The sequence below is a fragment of the Spodoptera frugiperda genome, chromosome 26 (genome assembly GCF_023101765.2).
Source record: "Spodoptera frugiperda isolate SF20-4 chromosome 26, AGI-APGP_CSIRO_Sfru_2.0, whole genome shotgun sequence".
Taxonomy (NCBI): Eukaryota; Metazoa; Arthropoda; class Insecta; order Lepidoptera; family Noctuidae; genus Spodoptera; species Spodoptera frugiperda.
The window spans coordinates 3,515,627-3,534,174 of NC_064237.1; the positions used below are offsets into that span (position 1 = coordinate 3,515,627).

The 18,548-nt window shown below is 34.1% G+C and overlaps 4 protein-coding genes across 7 annotated transcripts; 2 read left to right on the plus strand and 2 right to left on the minus strand.

Moving 5' to 3' along the window:
- The first annotated feature begins 1,718 nt into the window (after positions 1-1,718).
- Positions 1,719-8,402, plus strand: LOC118264294 (uncharacterized). Its single transcript, XM_035576761.2, has 7 exons — positions 1,719-1,865; positions 2,750-2,914; positions 3,286-3,433; positions 3,683-4,403; positions 4,527-4,733; positions 4,961-6,677; positions 7,098-8,402. The coding sequence occupies exons 1-7, from the start codon at positions 1,843-1,845 to the stop codon at positions 7,261-7,263; spliced, it is 3,147 nt and encodes a 1,048-aa protein (XP_035432654.2). The 5' UTR covers positions 1,719-1,842; the 3' UTR covers positions 7,264-8,402.
- On the minus strand, positions 8,392-12,977 carry LOC118264295 (heparan sulfate glucosamine 3-O-sulfotransferase 3A1). Its single transcript, XM_035576762.2, has 6 exons — positions 12,539-12,977; positions 12,233-12,441; positions 11,677-11,757; positions 11,154-11,327; positions 10,602-10,827; positions 8,392-10,342 (listed from the first exon to the last, which is right to left on the minus strand). The coding sequence occupies exons 1-6, from the start codon at positions 12,647-12,649 to the stop codon at positions 10,106-10,108; spliced, it is 1,038 nt and encodes a 345-aa protein (XP_035432655.1). The 5' UTR covers positions 12,650-12,977; the 3' UTR covers positions 8,392-10,105.
- Positions 12,978-13,391: 414 nt separating this feature from the next.
- LOC118264310 (uncharacterized) lies at positions 13,392-14,995 on the plus strand. Its single transcript, XM_035576782.2, has 4 exons — positions 13,392-13,624; positions 13,698-13,941; positions 14,110-14,289; positions 14,828-14,995. The coding sequence occupies exons 1-4, from the start codon at positions 13,473-13,475 to the stop codon at positions 14,903-14,905; spliced, it is 654 nt and encodes a 217-aa protein (XP_035432675.1). The 5' UTR covers positions 13,392-13,472; the 3' UTR covers positions 14,906-14,995.
- A 709-nt stretch (positions 14,996-15,704) lies between these two features.
- LOC118264309 (hydroxyacylglutathione hydrolase, mitochondrial) lies at positions 15,705-18,529 on the minus strand. Of its 4 annotated transcripts, XM_050704733.1 has the most exons (6): positions 18,426-18,504; positions 18,248-18,306; positions 17,351-17,579; positions 16,872-17,098; positions 16,555-16,784; positions 15,705-16,147 (listed from the first exon to the last, which is right to left on the minus strand). In XM_050704733.1, exons 3-6 carry the CDS (start codon positions 17,554-17,556, stop codon positions 16,007-16,009), a joined length of 804 nt encoding a protein of 267 aa, XP_050560690.1. In that variant the 5' UTR covers positions 17,557-17,579; positions 18,248-18,306; positions 18,426-18,504; the 3' UTR covers positions 15,705-16,006. The 4 variants fall into 4 exon arrangements, with proteins under 4 accessions (XP_050560690.1, XP_050560691.1, XP_050560689.1 ...); XM_050704734.1 differs by lacking the exon at positions 18,248-18,306 and having other exon boundaries at positions 18,426-18,529; XM_050704732.1 differs by having other exon boundaries at positions 18,248-18,451.
- Positions 18,530-18,548: the final 19 nt, after the last annotated feature.

Sequence of the window (18,548 nt, forward strand, 5' to 3'; positions counted from 1 at the left end):
TGTCGTATAAACTCACATTACAATACGTTAAATCGCCTCCAGCCCTCGCCGACTGCGGTCGTAACGCGACGGGAACTTCCCGGCGACATCCCGACTAGGCTCTCACCATACAGCCAATTAACTACAACTTTAATGACGCTTTTCCATTAAAGAACTTGGGTAGCTTTCTCTGTTATAGTAGGAAGTCTTTGTGACAAGTATGAGGAGAATTTTTAATTTTATTAAGGTACTTTAAAATAAGACTTGGTCCTATTTCTGAAATTAGGATGTCTAATTTTATGTTATCTAATAATATTTTTCAATATTCAAAAATGGTAATAGCTTGGAATTTAAATGCATGGTCGTCTGTCGTCTGTCATCTTTGATATAAACATCCATTCGTTACAGCCCGAAGGCAAAATGCGCTGAAAGGGAAAACCGACAAAGGAAGCCTTTTTAGGGATCCGGATAAGACGCGACGTGAAGAAAAAGAAAGCGACAATTTTTCCGGTTCATATCTTTCTGTACATTTCATTACTTCCGCTATGTATGGACGTAGATCTCGGGTGAAGTCGGAAGTATTCGGGTACGTTCGCCTGTCGTCGGGTAATTCCGGGAGACTAATCGATACGCGTTAGGCATGCTACAAACGTGCTACGTTACAACGTAGCTACTACGCGAGTCTACAACTTTGTAGCTTACGCTACGGTTGTGTTGTTGTTATCCAACTAAATTAAAAAGTCAGCGAACTTGACTCTACGAGTGGGGTTGTCGCACCGTACATTTTTTGATGGTGTTGTTCTAGTTAATTGTTTTTGCAGTCAGCCAATGTCGCGACGATGCGATGGCCGGTTGCACCAATGCAGATACATAATACATTTTATTCGAGCTATGATATTTTGCTCCGCTAATAATTGAGTCCACCATCAACATTTCGTTTTTATTAGTGTGAACAGCTTTCAATTGAATTGTTCATTGCGTTGGTTCACTTTACATAGATTTTAGATAAATTTGATTGTATTGATTTTAAAGACATAAATTGTTGCAATACCAATAATTATAATGAAGTAACTTTGAACTACATTTGACAAACATAAAAGAAATAGTTATGTTCTATAAATTCTTTAAATTAGTAGGAGTGAAATAAAGTACCGACCTTAAGAGATAACATTCCAATTTTATTGCATCAAAAATGACAGTTTAGCGATCAACATTACAATATAACATATCAAAACTTCTTTTCGACATTGTTGTTAATAATTTTTGAAACTTTGAAACCGAAAATAAAACAAGCTACAACTACTGCCATCTATCGAGTACATCAAAGAAACGTTCAAACCTCCGAGTCCCATACAATACATGGACGTTGAAAATAATGTCCTATAAATGATATTGTGTTTAACAAAACTTAATAAAGATCGTGCAGTAACTGAAATATTGTTATTTTTTTTTAAGTTTCTTATGTTGACTCTGATGTAAACTGGTGACCGAGTTTTTTATGGATTACCAAATTATACATTTAAATATTTGTATTTTCTGGTTTAGTGACTTGGTAATACTATCTGAAATGTCAAGTCAAACGAAACGTTTCGTCCTCTACTGTGCTGATAATTGACATGACCAAATTCTCTGTCTCTTTCATAACTATGGTTTTTCTCTATGATGACTTTACTTCTTGAATAAAAGATATGCTAAACTACACTATAATACATATTTTTTGGCACGAAACATGAAATGAAACGTCAAACCACCGTCAAACAAAAGTGTCAAAAGAATCTGCCACAAGATTATTGGGTTCGGAGTTTTGTTTTCGTTTATAAAATTATATGAAAAGCTAAGTCATGAACCTTGTATAAATAAATAATGGAGAATACTAGAGTACTGTCGTAAGTAAATTATTTTTGAAACATTTTTTTCTGTATTCATTGCTTTTTCCTTATTGCGGTTTACCTCTTGAAGAACATAAATAGTTCTGAAAAATAATGTTCGATTTTATTTTAGAACGATACAACAAGTTTATGAATGTTAAACAATTTCTTGTAACGTTTGCAATCAGCCGCATTTTTCTTGATATTTAATGTGTAACAGTATACTTACTACCTACCTATGTAATTGAACACTTCCAAAAACTGTAATAATTTGGTTATTAATCCCTCATTGTAGTTGTAAAATGTAATTAATGTTAAGTAGTTTTCCACATAAACATGTCTCTGCCAGAACCGTCATGATACCTTATCATATTAGAGTTATTAACACATACTTATATTGTTTTTCTTCATACACAAAATTATCTAGATTTATCTGTAAGTATTCTGTGACAACAATTAGTCTGCATAAACCGGTGCTCACTGTATTACTGAGACTAACTAATTTTATTTGTCAAAGTTACATAAATATTATGTTGATAAACCATACCTACATAATTAAACTAAAATTATTTTAATATATTAGGTACTTGATATGGAACTCAAGACTAAAAACTATTTCAAAAAGAATTATTATAAAAATGTAAGAAACGCAACAAAAAGCTTTTATTAAAAAAATGGCATTAAGATTGTTTAATCCTTTTGCACTGGAATTTAACCTCTATCTTCGAAACCACTTTGTTTTTTTTTTACTTAACACAATGTTACATCTCTTAATCTGTGATGGGATTACAGAGGCAAGCATAAACAACTTAACACCCCTTATATTATTAGCCCCCTTGTCTTGTCTTCTAATATTGTGTACATATAAAAAAATATTCTTATTAGATTAATTTTATTTTCAGGGGAGCAGCTTTAGTAGCGAAAGGTATTACTAAAATAGAAGCTTCCCTGCCTGAAATAGGGTTGAAAGATGTTGCACCCAATGGCTCCTGGTTGGAGCAGAAACAAATACAAGCTGCCTTGGAAGCTAGGAAGTATTTGATTGAAGTTGAGAGGATTGAGAAATGGTATGTGTTTTTTAATTTCTACCCTTCGAGAAACATTCACCAGCTTATAACGGTAGTTACAGGGGTTTGTTGCCATGCAGTCACACATTTATACAAGGCTATCAATCAAGAAAGTCAAACTATTGTTCAAATAAAATTATTGGCAACTTACATTTTCATTCCTTTCCATATTATAGTATAGTGCTCCATCATAGACTGCATCATAACTTACCACCAGGCGAGATAGTGGCCAAACGTCAACCCATCAAATATAAAAAAAAAAAATATTTTAGAACAGTTAGCAATTATATTAGAAGCATAATAACCTGCCAAAACAATACCTGTTATTATTTATACATATGTATTAAGTAAATTATGTTTTATAATTCCAGCGGAGTCCTGAGCCATGCAATTTGGCGAGATGATCTGAAGCTTGCTGAAGTCACACAGAAGAGTGGTGGACACTGGCAGTACTTAGGTCATAATGTTGGCAAAACTTTGTTTCTTAACCCTGAGGAAACACTGTTCTTAATGGAAACTGTAAGTTTTAGTTTTATTTCTCTATATGTACTTTAGTTCTCTAAGCTAAAACTCACAACCATGTATTAAAAAAATTGGTGATAGGGATAATGTCAGTACTTATTTTATTTTCATTTAATATAATATACATTTGTCCCCTAGTGTATCCAGGGCTTTGTAGTAAACTAGATATGTCTTTTTGGCATTTCTTTTTGTCAAAAAATATTTCTATCTAGTTTCTAATCATTATTACTATAACTCTCTTTACAGAACTGTCTACAACTAAAGCACAATGAAGTCACAGTATCACTACAAAAAGCATATTCTTTATTACTTGATTCAACAAATAGGATACAATATCAGGTGTATGCATCACTCAGTAGGGTAGGCTACAAAGTATTCAGACATGTAGGTCCTAAATGGAATGATGAAACTCCCCAAGAAGTTAATAAAGTAAGGGATCATGGTAATGCAACAACCACTAGTCAACTTGAAGATTCACAATCTACCAATGATAGTATGTCAGAAGATACTAGCAATTCTGAAAATAAAGATATTAAAACAGTTGATGATAACACTAAAAATGTTGATTCTTTAGGAACTAATAAAGCAATAGAATCAGATAATGTTGATACATTAGATAGTGTTCCAAATAGTTTAACAGTAAATACAGAAATTAAAACTGTTGTTCCCAAAGATGCTAACATGTCTACAGAAACTAAATTAACAAAAGTGAATAGTGGTGAAGTAAGTAATAAGGTTGTTGAAATAAGTAATAATCCTGTAGTTAGTGAAGATAGTACTGAGAAATGTAATGCTATAAGCGAAACAGTAGTAGAAAAAGAATCTCCTAATAAAATGGATGTAGACGATGAAGTAACAAAGACTGCAAATGTAAGGACTGAACCTAATGAAGAGGTTTCTTCTTCAAGTGATACCAACATAAATAGAATGGAAGTTTCTACTGAACATGTTACTGCTACTGATTCTGGTACGTGTTCTCTTATTACTTATTCTATATTACTTTGACCTGTAAATATTTTCACAGCCAAAAAGCAAATTTGGAACAATAATGAGAGAAATGTATATTAAAATGTACTCGAATTTATTCTAGGAATTGTTGTAATGGAAATCAGCGATGAAAAAATTGAAATCAGCGATGAAAAAATTGAAATCAGCGACGAAAAAATTGAAATCAGTGATGATAAAATTGAAATCAGTGATGATAAAATTGAAATCAGTGATGATAAAATCAATGAAGATACTTCGCCGGTTCAAGTAAAAAATAGTGCAGGAACTTCCAATGTATTAGTGGATCTTGGTAAGTATTTTTTAATTTAAATAATTTATTGTAATTGCTTATATCATAATCAGTATGGTATATTACAACTCTGTTAATAAGTTTGATGTTTCTATTAACAAACTTTTGATTTCAAATTGCAACTGCATACATTTCTTTTAATTTTATAATTAACAAAAAAATATATATTTCGTTTCGATTCAGATAATAATTTCCGATTAATAGAAGTAAAATTGGTTTTATTTCAGGAACAGGTAAAAATAAAGATGATATTAAAGAAAATGTATCAAAGAACACAGGCCTAGGGGATACTAATTACTTGCAACAAAACAATTCAGTTTACGTGAGCAAAATAGACAAAATGAGCAAAAGGCAAATGAAGCCTAGCAACTCAGGAAGTATACAAACATATTTCGAGAATATTCCTGACCTATCCAAACAACGCGTGTTTGCCATCAATGTCCCTGATCAAAAGTTCATCCCGAAAAATGTATTTGTAAATAAAGAAAATTACGTACTGGATATGCAGAATATAAAAGCGAGATCACGACGTTCCGCGTCATCAGACGCTTCTTATTCAAGTTCCGACGAAGTCAATGGAAGGAATATAAGGCGCATTAGAAGCGCCTCTGGAACCGAACTATCTCATAATCAGCAATTTTACCCCAACATGCGTTTCCCCAGGTATCAATTCAGACCTTACGGTTTCTGGCGCCCGCAAAATAACATCAACTTTTACCAATTAATGTTTTTCCAAGCACGTTTTCAATATAATCAGAGGCCACCTCCTTTCTCGAGAACTTTTGATTTTATCCCTCATGTAAGTAACGCAAGGAAACGCGGTAGACTCGCTAACATGGCGCACTTCCAAGCTATAAGGAATGCAGCTGTTCGGCTAAAGCAAAGTCTCATCTCTGGTATCACGGACATGCGGAAACTTGAAGAGCTACACAACATTCTACACTCTTACAACATGAGATACAAAGCTAGATTACGATTGAGTGAAAATTTTGATGTCATCAATGATGAGAAAATTGTTGAAACAATAGAGTTAGATGATGATGAAGAATCAAAAAGTAAAAAACCAAGATTAGATGATGGAGATGACAAGTTTGATGAGAATCTGTACAGACTGAAACAATTAGCTTTGAGACTGAGAGATCTGGAATCAAAGAACAAAGCAACAGCTTCCCACAGGCGAGCATTATCCAAAGCGATCAAAACATTCAATCAATCTTACAAAGCAGATATTTACTTAGACAGTAATAATTATGAAATCATTGATAGGAAATGTATAACGCTTGATTCTAGTTCAGAATCTGAATGTGTGGTTGAAAAAGCACCAGCACCGAAAAGGAAGAAATTAAGAAATCCGTTTAATATTTTAAAACGGCGCACTGAGAAGTTAGCAGCCCTTAATGGCCCAAGCACTAGTCAGGCTGAACATAGCTTCGAAATTAGTTTACCAGAGTCTGGAAAAGAAGAAAATAACAAATATAGTGAACATATACTTAAAACGTTTAATGAAAAATGGCTGCCAAAAGAAGACGATTTTGGAAGAGCTGAAATTGTATCTAAATTCGATATGAACACGCGCCTTTTAATTAACAGCAAAGAGCAATACTTACAAGAATTTATGAAAGACCAATTTGGTCAATATTCCAACTGGCTAGAGGCCAAAATATCCTTTCTTAAGTATTTAGAAGAAACTAATATTGCAATCAATAACGAGCGGGAACGATTATTAGCCGAATCAGATGTAAATACGGGTTTGAAACCTTTAATAGATTTTGAGGACAGTACCGATATGTCGAAAGCACTAGAAAAGCTAAGAATTATAGAAAATAATCGAGACACAGATTGTGAAACTAGTCTGCAAGTGGATTTCGACGTATACAATAGAGATGTACAGAATTATAGGAAAAGGAAACCACCAAAGCCACATTTTAGGATTGTTTGTTTAGAGTAAGTGTCCCTTTTTGTACATTTATGACTTTTTACATACATAATATAATATATATATATGCTCGACTTGGGGGGGGCACTACCGTGCCCCCAGATAAAGGTGAGATACCTTTGTCTCATGAGTATAGGCAAAAAATGCAGGGCGCCTTCTACCATGACCTTTGCAAACATTTGCTTCCTTTTGTTTAGTTTACAAATACTCAATATTTTGACTCCACGTTTGGTGCGGTGACTGGTGACAACCGGCTGTTGTGCAAGGTGTAACGAGTTTGAATCCCGCACGAAACAACGTTTTGTGTGACCCACAAATTGTAGTTTTGGGCCTGGGTTTAAAAAATCTATTGGGGCAACGTTTAAAAATGCACAAACCATCTTACCATTAGTACCCTTTTAAATTTTCCATAATATTGTCCGTTTCAGAGAATCGGCAGGAGTCCCATCAGCGTCGCATGTGATGGCCCTACATTCAAAATACAAGGACGAAGTACCAATCGTATTTGCAATAGTTGGCCTAGGATCGGTCTCCTACATACAACTCAATCCTATAGACTTGCCCATCTATGTTCCAAGCAATGACTTAGTATAAGCTTAGCAGTAAGTTGTATAATAATAATAATATTTTGTACAAATGTAAACTAAAATATTCATATAAATTGTATCATAATGTGATTGCTTTTCTTAACGTTTATGCTTCCATAAAAATGTGTAGCAGTTTCTCGTAAAGACTTCATTAAACTTTTTTGTGTAAAACTCCAAAATATTTTAAAGAGTATTTAACTTACTTGATCCATACCAAACATGGTTGAATTTAAAATAAACTAAAACTGAATGTAAGAAGTGTGACTTGTTACATGTTTCTGTAATGTTTTTTTTAATCATGTCAAAGCTCTAATTTTATAGTAACTAATAACAATCTATTAGTGTTGATGATGAAATATGTTTAATACAAGAACAAAGGTTGGTGTCGAGTAGTTCCACTAGGTCTGATGGTCCAGTACGAGATCGAAATGAGAGTGCGTTCAGTACTATGATTGGTTGGTCCATTCGCACCGGCCAATCATAACATCGAACGCGCTTTCGTGTAGGTTTCGTTCAAAGTAAAGCAAACTTATACTAAGGGTTCAAATTTCAATGAAATCAAACATGAATGAAGTCTAGACAACGGAGCCCCACTGTACACCGCTATAAACTCAACTTTTCTTTCTTTTGACTTTGTTTCGCTCCTATTCTAAGCTACAGGGTTTAATAGAACCGAACTAATGCTCCTATGTTCTGTAACTTGAGTTGACAAAAAAATCTAATCTAATCTATTTTCTACTTTTACTCGCACTCCAAAACCAGTATCAAAAACTAGTTTTCACGTAAATATTGTATTTGATCAGATTACTATGTTTATGGTACTTTAATCTGCAATATGTAATTTATCGGGATTAATATCGGAGCCCCACTAAAATACTCACGCCCGAATACTCAAACACTACACAATTTTAGGTTGTACTTAAATATCGTGCTATCTCTGTCATTTTACAAAGAATTGATAGTGACAGTACTACATTTGAGAGCGTCTTAAAATTGAGTAGCGTTTGAGTATTCGGGCATAAGTCTCTTTGGCTACAGCAGGGTAGATGTGATAAGGCAAAGTGGAACTACTTGGACTTTCATTAAATTCAAACAATGTAAAGGATGTACCTAATTTATTCAAAGTAAAACATCATTTAATTGCAATATGTGTATTTTATTTAAATAACGTTTAAAACAGCCTTATATTATTATATTAGCTATCTACCCTAGTAAGCAGCTACATGGCACAAGTGATTTGGAGGGCTCAGTGCAAATATTCTTAATACAATGTCGCTTTATTTAACTATATTATTATTTATACTCCTCATAGCTGAATATAAGTATTACAAAAGGAAGAAAGCAAATCCAAAGCTACTACGCAGTGACACATTGTCTTTTTGTTAGAATAATACAGAGTGTAAACGGAACGCTACCAAACGCCAGAAACAAGGGACGACGGTAAGAAACGAGTATTATATAAAAAAAAAAAACAATGTTTATTTTATATAATAATAATTGTAATCAACTGCTTAAGGCTGTTGTTGCAGGAATAACACGAAAACATGGGGGCGTTCCGTTTACACACTGTATAGTTAATCATAGTAAACAAAATTATATAGGTTACTCACGCAAACTATAACTATTCGAGGAAATATCTACTAATTTCGAGTCAGACCGGCACTCATGTGCATGAACTGAGTGCGCGGCGCGACTTTACCACACCCTGTCGTGAGTTTACGTGAGCCATATAATATTTGAATTAATATTATTTTGTCATAACATTTTGTTAAAAGTCATAATAACTAAGAACTATTTAGGAACAAAATTCGAGGAGTATCGCTATAGCATTTAGTACAAAATTGTGTCTAATCTATATAATTTTAATTTCCTAACTAACTTGTATGGCACGTTACGCTTACCCTATCTCTCATTCGTTCGATTTACACAACCTTTAGTTCACATTACTGGCAAGACAGGTACAATAAAATATAGGATATATCTTGTTATACATAATACATATGTAGTGAGTTTTTAGTTTCCTGTTAGCATAATATTTTAAGTTAATATTGACATTTATTTATTTATTTTTATGGTTTTGAAAGAGACTTGATCAAATATGGAAATGACTTAAGCTTGATGCGAAATATTATGATCGTCACCAACATAAAAATTCGTATTTACTTTCTACAAATCAAGTTATCATTATTAACGTAACTATGTTTTTCTTGATTTTCTCTACATTACTAAATTATTAAACATATTTACTAACAATACATAATGATATAACTTCATAATCGTATAAATTATGAAGTGATCACCGTAAAATGATATTCAATGGAACACATCAGTAAGGAATGATAACTAGGAACTAAGAAGCAACTACTTATAATTTTGAACTTATTCTACAACTATGCAATTTGACTTGCAATATTTTAAAACAATCACTGTTATAAAATTTAAATTAAGTAACAAAATAAAATCAACATCATGTTTATGGCACATTCAGCCACAATTAGGAAGGGTATTGTGTTTTTTAATTATAATTAAATTAACAATATCACATTATAGGAAATACGTATGTTTATACGAATTTTTATATAAACATACGAAGTTACATAAGTAAGCATAATCACAAATAGGTAGGTATTGTTGGGCTTATAAAATATTAATTTTTGTAAGGCCAAATATAATTCTTGTTTGAAAAACAATATTCTCAAAGAAGCCTTAATAATTTACGCCTTTGGTAATGCTCTTGCTCGTGCATTATGCCTGTGAAATACCTAATACTAAGCTTGCAAATTCTTACCACTTACATATTAATATTTCTCTTCAATCCGTATACAACAAAAATTCAAAATCACAACATTTCAAGGCCATCGGAAGTTCATCCCGGCCATCTGGTAAAATTTCTCATTGAACGGCCTGTAGAAGTCTCTCAGTCTTTCTAGAATTCTAGGATCTATGTGGGGGTGGCTCCGACCCTTCGTCTTGCCTAAGCAGTGTGGAGTAGACCGACTTTCAGACTTCAGTAAACAAGGGAAGCCCTTGGTAGAATTGAAATAGAAATGCTTTTCTGTTATCACGCGTTTTAGACCCAAGAATTCCTGTAAAGAAAGAAGAAATGTTTTATAACTGAATAATTTGTACCTACATGCTTACATTCAATATAAAAAAAATTGTTTGCAGTTTGTGATAAAATAGCATCTAAGAGTAGAATGCAAAATGAAAGCATATTGTACTGGCTCCAAGTAACTTGTGGTTTAGAATGTGGTCATTGATAACGAATCAACATAGAGAAACTTCTTATATGATACATAAATTAAATAAATACTCAAGTTTGCTCATAAAGTATTAAGAAAATACCTGCACTCTAGCCATTTCAGCAGCAGGATCAGCTACCAATCTCTCTCCACTGATCAACAACAGCCTTTGTCTCGGGAACCTTCGCAGCCAGCGGCGCAGTGGCCTCGCGTAGACTCCCAGCCGTACTGGCGGCCATGATGCGTCTACCACTGACGGTGATCCTCCCCAACCGACCGAACTGTTCACCAGAGCCAAGTCTTCGAAACGAGGGAGTGTTGGCCTTTTACTGTGTAGAAGTGGATAATTATTACCTCCTCATACATAGCTAGGAGTACCTACATGCGGTCATGAATGGGGTATTATAAACATAACTGGTGAAATGGTTTGAAAATCCGATGTTTGTTCCACAGTCTACCTTTTTTGATGGCAGTGCTCTGCAATGCAGTCCATGCCTCGCCTGCTGTCTAGCAAAGAGGAGTACCTAGGTAAGTAAGAAGGCTGTTACCGGCCTTTTGGGGATTGGCGATAACAGGGAAGAATGGGCCTAGGCCGAAAAAATCTTAACATTAGGTAACTTTAAAGATAATTCATTGATTATTACAATTCAGGTACCTAGCTGACTGCGTATAATCACTGATGGCTCGAGTGACCGGATCCCTGACTACCGCCAGCAGCTTTACGCCAGGATTCATGGCGTACACACGCTTTGGAGCTGACCTCGTCACCCAATACGAGGGAGTCTTCTCCATCGTAATCTGACCTTCAAGAGTGGGGGGCATTCTGTCCCTGGAAATAAACAATATTTTTATGAAGTTTTAATAGGGCTAAATTAAATGCGGCATTGACGTCGAGAGTTAATTGTCTTGGTTTAGATTCCCGGGGCGGACAAAGTAATAAGTACTTACCTAATTTTGTTTTTTTTTGTATCTCTGTAGTAACGCGGTCTGAAAGTGTCTATAGATATTATCTGGTCTAAGGAAATAGGCTCGCCTCTCTTTCATGGGTGGGACTAATTAACACAACTGTTGAAAAGTAGGTTACCTACTTACATTTAATTGTATAACTTTGCCTACCTTTGAACGAAAGGCGTGATGTCATATATAAATATGTGAGTTAAATGCAATTTTTATCTTACCTATACCATTCAAAGCCTTTGTGATAAAATTTATCGAAGAAGTGAACCTCCGACCCCGCAGCTCGCACATCGGGATGTAATCTGAAGCAACAACAAGGTTATCAAAGTAATTTAAAAATATTTACTAAATGAACAGAAGTAATGAGGACATCCTTAAATACATAGTGATTAAATTTTAAGACTATAATATTGCTGCTGATTAGTGACTAAAGATACTTCGAGTCTTATTTCACCTAAATCACCCTAGTACTTAGTTACCGTTTACACGATTATCTATAGGTACCTGTAAACTTGTAAAAGTTAGCCCGGTTCCCTTAGTACCTACGACTATCGGAATCCCCATTAGGCACATCTCAAGGAACTCTATTACGACCTACTTAGATATCTACTTGACCTTCACTGACAGACAGACTGACGGAAAATTCAATTGACGTCTCAAAAGTGCTTAATTAAGGATTAATTCAAATAAATGCTTTGACTTTACCTTACTTTTAGGTAGGTATCTTACAGTGTTACGACAAAAGTCTCTATCTTGACCAAAAGATTCAAAACTGACCTTAAAAACTCCAGTAAAGCTCTAGTTCCACATTTCTTGACACCAATAATAAGTGCGTCAGGTAGTCTTTTCACCGGCATCTGGTTTTGATTCAAATGTCTATATTTATAATTCTCGTCCACGTGGAACCCAAAGAGAGAAGCGAAATGTGCCCCGGCTGCCTTGTACTTAGTAATGTGTTGCTTCAATATTATGTATTTTATTGTAAACTGAAAAGGAATTTCAAAATTAGCGCTTTAATCGCATCTGATTAATTAAGTAAATTAGGTACTTTCTTATTACCTAATAGTTTAGGTGCATTCTTACCTTGTTTTCGTCAACTAAACAAGAATTCAAAGCATAAAATAAATATAATAGAAATAACAATATGAAACAAATAAACATAGTTCGCTTTGATAAAACTGGTATCCATCTCATTGCTGTTTTGAGGATTCATTTGTGGTGTTTTGTTTTTTCTTTCGTCAATATACGAAGTACACATCACTCAGCATTTTCCACCAATATATTTAATTGAAACAACTAAAATAAAGTACTCTGGCACTCTTTGTTTCATGATATTCCTAATTAATATTGATATGCATGGTAGAACTACTGCATTGTTCACACCAAAGTAACTCTCGCACCAGCAGTGTTTACGAGCGATCGATGTAATTTTCTTTGGAATCTGGACGAATCACGATGCGCGCAATCGCTGTCGTATCGACACAGAGTCCGAAGGAAAATCGCATTTCGCGCGAACGTTAATTTACCGCGCCCTGCCTGCTCCCCAGACCCCCGGCATTAGCGTATTTCCGGTTCTTAATGTTGGTAAAAAAAGTTGCAACAAACTGCAATCCAAATTTATTATTGGATACAGATTGTACTAAGGACATTGAAAAAGGGAGCATTCGATTGTACCAATAAAATATAATTTATTTAGCTGTACATATATCCAAATATTAAAATACCAACTGAAATATTTTTGAATTTGGTTTTGGTTTAGAATTACATCTAATATCTTCTTTTACTTATGAAATTGGAAATTATATTTTTTATGTACATTTACATAAAAACGTTTAACAAATTAAAGATTTTTACAAGATTGTTTATTCGATTATTCGATCTTGTTATATTTTTTTTTCGTGTAATAGAGTATTTTACAGTGATACCAACGTCAAGACAACAAAACCAGTTGACAGCCGACAGCTAAATAAAAAGAAATTTGATCGCGTTGAACTTTGAAGCTGTGAAATAAATTAAAATGACAGTCCAACAGATTAACTCGAATATTTCTGACGACTCTGATGATATGGTTAGTTTACCATCCGAAGAGGAGATTTATAGGCGAAAATACCAGTTGCTGCTAGAACGATGTGAGGTCCTACAACAGGATAACGAGAGAATTATTAATAGGTTCGTGTTTTGAATTGAATTATTGTTGATAAACGATATTTTGTGAATGAGCTAACGTCTTATAATGTTACAGAATACATGAAGCGAAGAAAATAACCAAACGGTACCGGAAAGATATTAAGTTATTGGTGGAGAGATTAGACAGACATGGTGATCAGTTCAGAACTGCATGCTTGGAAGTTGAGACGAAACCTGAGGTGATAGTGCGACCAGCTCGTGCTGGTGGCAAAACTCAAGCAGTGTCGAAACAAATTGAGAAACAGAATGCTGCTGGTGGTAAGAAACCTGGACCTAAACGAAAGAGTAAAGCAGATAAGGTAAACCATTGATTATTTTGTAAACATTCAAGGATATTTTGACTATAACATTAACCATTCAAGTTGTATGTGTTGACTAACTTTTTTATAGTTTTTTGGAATAGTAGCTAACTAAATCTAACTGTAATCTTTCTATCACTAACTTTTGACTTATAATATATTTTCTAGCCTGAAAGAGATCCAAATGCACCGAAAAAGCCCTGCAATGCATTCTTCCAATTCTGCCAAGAACAGCGGCCATTGGTTGTAGCAGAGGCTAACTCTGAGTTGGGATCCGAACCTTCAAAGCAGGAGGTTACCAGACAACTGGCTTCTCGTTGGAGGGCACTCAATAATGAAGAGAAGAGAGTAAGTTTTACCCTTTTATTTATTTGATTTATTGAATATTCAAAATACATCCATTTATTATCATATTTTCTGGAATAATATTAATTTCAATATACTGGAACTCTTATACTTTAGGACTGAATAAGATTATATTTTTTGTTGTTTTTGACAAGACAAGAGATAGACCTTAACACTATAATAATTTTAAATAGATTTACTTAAAAAAATAAACTATTTATTTTTAATAATTATATAATATTTTGATATAAAGAGATTTTTTTATGGGTAGTCCTGCTTGAACAATGAATACAATGTGATACAATGTGATTTTATCTTACACATAGTCATAGTGAAGCTGACCACACTACATAATAAGTTTATTGTACTTCTCTATGATTTAAGAAGCAATGAACCAAATCACATAGGTCAATTTTCACATCGCATTGCATCAAAACATATCATTTCGTATCATTTGTCATTCAAGCAGGACGTCCCATTAATTAATATAAAGTACTTTCTTTTATTTAAGAATAATTTAAAGTTATAATTAATTTTTCAGGTGTATGTAGCAATGTTTGAGAGATCAAAGGAAAAGTATGCAGAACAGATGTCAGCTTACATAAAGAAGGAACAATGACAATTACCAGCCAATAGTAGCACTTAATTTTCTTGTGATCATCAGCTTTAAGATTAGGTTAACTATTAAACAGTATTTTGTAAGATACAACTGGTTATTATTTATTCTTATATGGTAAAACGGATTGAATAGGGATCAAAAGGTGAATAGGGACAGAAGAGAGGTGAATAGGTACAGGGAAATTCTTCATAGTATCTATTCAACCTTCTGTACCCATTCACCTCTCGATCCTTAGGGCGGCCGTACACGGACTGCTCGAGCGGTCGGCGTCGACTGCTCGAGCCGTCGGTCGTTGACTGCTCGAGCAGTTGTGTACACGCTACCCAACTGCTCGAGCAGTTGATTTTCTTTTGATTTTTTCAGCAGACACCGCGAGGCCGCAAAGGGCGGGGGGAGGGAAGTCGGAGAGCTGTCGACTGCTCTAGAGCAGTCAACGGCTCGAGCAGTCCGTGTATGCCTCGCAACTGCTTGCGAGCCGTCGACGGCACGATGGAATTTCATCGTGCATTTGACGGCTTGAAGCGGTCGCGACTGCTCGAGCAGTCGTGTGTACGGCAGCGAATGAATGGCTATAGTTCATCGCGCAGTCGCGGCTTCAAGCAGTCGGTTATAACTGCTTGAAGCCGTCCGTGTACAGCTGGCCTTATTCACCCTATATTAAATTGAGAAGATACATTCAGATTCTTGTAAATATTTTGATAAATTCACTACTACCATTACCCTTGATAAAAAAACTTTTTTCTTGTATGGATATTTGATAAAATTAAATAATCAATTTGAAACAAAAAAAGAAAACAAATAAAAATAACAAAAATTTATTACTGGTACCATATTTTCTGCTCTCTATGAGAGAGTGAGAGAACTTATCAAACAGTCAGTATATAATCAAGAATAAAAACGAATGTAAAGCACTTTAAATATACCCCGATAATCCGAAAAGTTGAGACGAAATATTTTATTCATTGTACACAACTATTCAACTGCAAAAAATAGAGTAATAAGTTTGGAGTACACCTACTGATATTTATTATTATCAAAGTAGGTATTTTCATTGTTTGAATAGTTGTATACAAGCAAGATAAGTTACATTATATATTTCTTTTATTGGAATGAATCTTTCTCTAAACGGATATTTTTCATGGCCTGAATAGCATTCTGTGCTCCGGCATGCTGCATTATCTCTGCCTCATATACTCTCATGAAGGGATTGTATGTCTTCTCCTCACCAATTGTTGATGGCACCTGGAGAAGAAAAAAACTTGGTTCATGTTAAATACATACATCATAATTACCTCTATAACTGAGACAACAAGTGAATTTTAATGCATAAACCTCAGTAACTGAGACAACATCGTTTTGTTTGTTGATTTACTTATTCTTATTCATTTATAATGTGCATATAACACATTGTATCATTTAAGAATAGCACCTCTTTATCTGAAATAACCTGTATTTTGACCTCCATTAATGGAACCCCTCTGTAAATGACACAACTGTTTATTTATACCTGGTTATTTGAGACACTGGGTTAGTGGAATACCTCTATAAGTGATACCAATTTGAAGGTCCCTTGATGTCTCACTTATCGAGGTTTCACTGTATATTATGAATAAATACCTAATGAAACAAAAATTAAAATGTATACAAACCGTTGGCTTTCCGTCCTCACGCCTCAGTTCTGACCATGCAATTTTCTTTAAAATTTCCTGGTTGCTTGGTTCTACATGTGCAGCAAATTTAAGATTTTGCAGAGTATACTCATGGCCGCAGTAAACCTTGGTGTTATCTGGGAGGCTGCCAAGGATTGCGAATGCATTGTACATCTGTTCAGCATTGCCTTCGAAGAAACGTCCACAGCCAGCCAGGAACAATGTGTCTCCTGTAAAAGTCATCAATTATTAAGTTACTTATTGATTTGAAAACTAATCTTTACAATATATTTTTATCATTATAAAGTAAAACATACCTGTAAACACAACACCATCTGATCCTTCATCAGGAGTAGTCACGTAATAGCAGACATGGCCCATTGTGTGGCAGGGAGTGGACAGGCATTGAACCATTAAATTCCCTATGTTGAAGATTGTATTGTGCTCCACTTTTTTAGTCAGTGCATCAATACGGTCATCACCACCATATACTTCAATCCCTGGAACTTGTTTAGCCAGCTCTTCATTGCCTCCAGCATGATCCCTGTAACAATATTTTAGTTGTGTTGCAACAAAATCATTTAAAATTCAATTTAGCTTAAATACTTGATAGTCAGAAGCTCAACAAATGAACTTGGGCAAAATTAAGATAATTATAAAATGTCATGAAATAATTAGTCTCGGTAAAAGTGACGAGCTAGGTTTATGAACACATTTCCAAATTGAAATTTATCTGAAAATATAGCTATATAAATCCAGGAAATATGTTGTGTTTTTATATTATTTATTCACTTACCAGTGATGGTGTGTTGTTAAGACAGTGGTGAGTTTAAGTTTATGATCATGAACAGCCTGTAGGACAGTCTTGGTCTCCACTGGATCGACAACTGCAGCCTCATTAGTTGTCCTATCCACAAGTAGGTACATGTAGTTGTCCTTGAGAGCAGGCAATATTTTTACATCCATGTTGTTGTATTGGTGATGTTCCATGCAACTGTGCATCTCGCGCTGGTTCCTTACTAGGACTGAAATTAATTTTGTTGTAAATATTTTGAGGTACTATTGAAGCTTTTCTTATTGTCTGCATATTGTATAGTCTTAATTCAAAGTGGCTATAAACAACAAGCCCAAGCATTTGTATAAATTATTATTCAGTAAATGTTGATTTCAAATTCTTTTGCACAATTAACAATTACCTAGCTCTACATGCATTGGTGTAACTACAATAGCAACCATGAAATTTATGAAATCCCTATTGTGTGTGCTGTGTAGTGACTTATTACATGATTTTATTGTTACTTTACATACATACTGAGAAAGCCTATCAACCTAGCGTTAATATTGACAATGATATTGTATTTCTTATCTCATAGTGATAAGTACTTGAATGAGTTTCATGATCTGTTAACTATATTTTTTGTATAATTATATTTTATTTAATTAAATATATTTAACAACCTTTACGTGATTTCAATTTATTCGATTTTTTCATCTCTGCCGTTTTTGTAATCGAAGAAAACGTTACGAAAAGCAATGCCAAAATTGTTATTTTCATAACATATTTTTGACTGATTTTAAATTTTTCTTTATGCTTAGATACTCTTTCTATTTTTTCATGGACAATGGACAACTCAGAAAGTCAGAATAATCAAACATTGTCAACCAAATTTTGAAAAATATGTAAAAAATATACCTTGAAAGTACAGCTTGGTGATTCTCTGCGATAAGCCAGTCGGCAAAGAATTCACAAACCTGGCAAGCATTGTATAATAGACTTGGTTTATTACATTTAAAATAAAATTGTTAAATGAAGATTTTGTGTATTTTTTTATAATTTTTAATGAATTGATAAACAAGCAAAAACAAAATACCTTATCAGTCAGCTGCTGCTGTATTGACAGATACTGACAGACGGATATTTTTACCGATCAATAAAAATATTATTTTGTCTTTGGTCGTGCATTTAAATCGTACGTAAGCCATAAAATTACAAC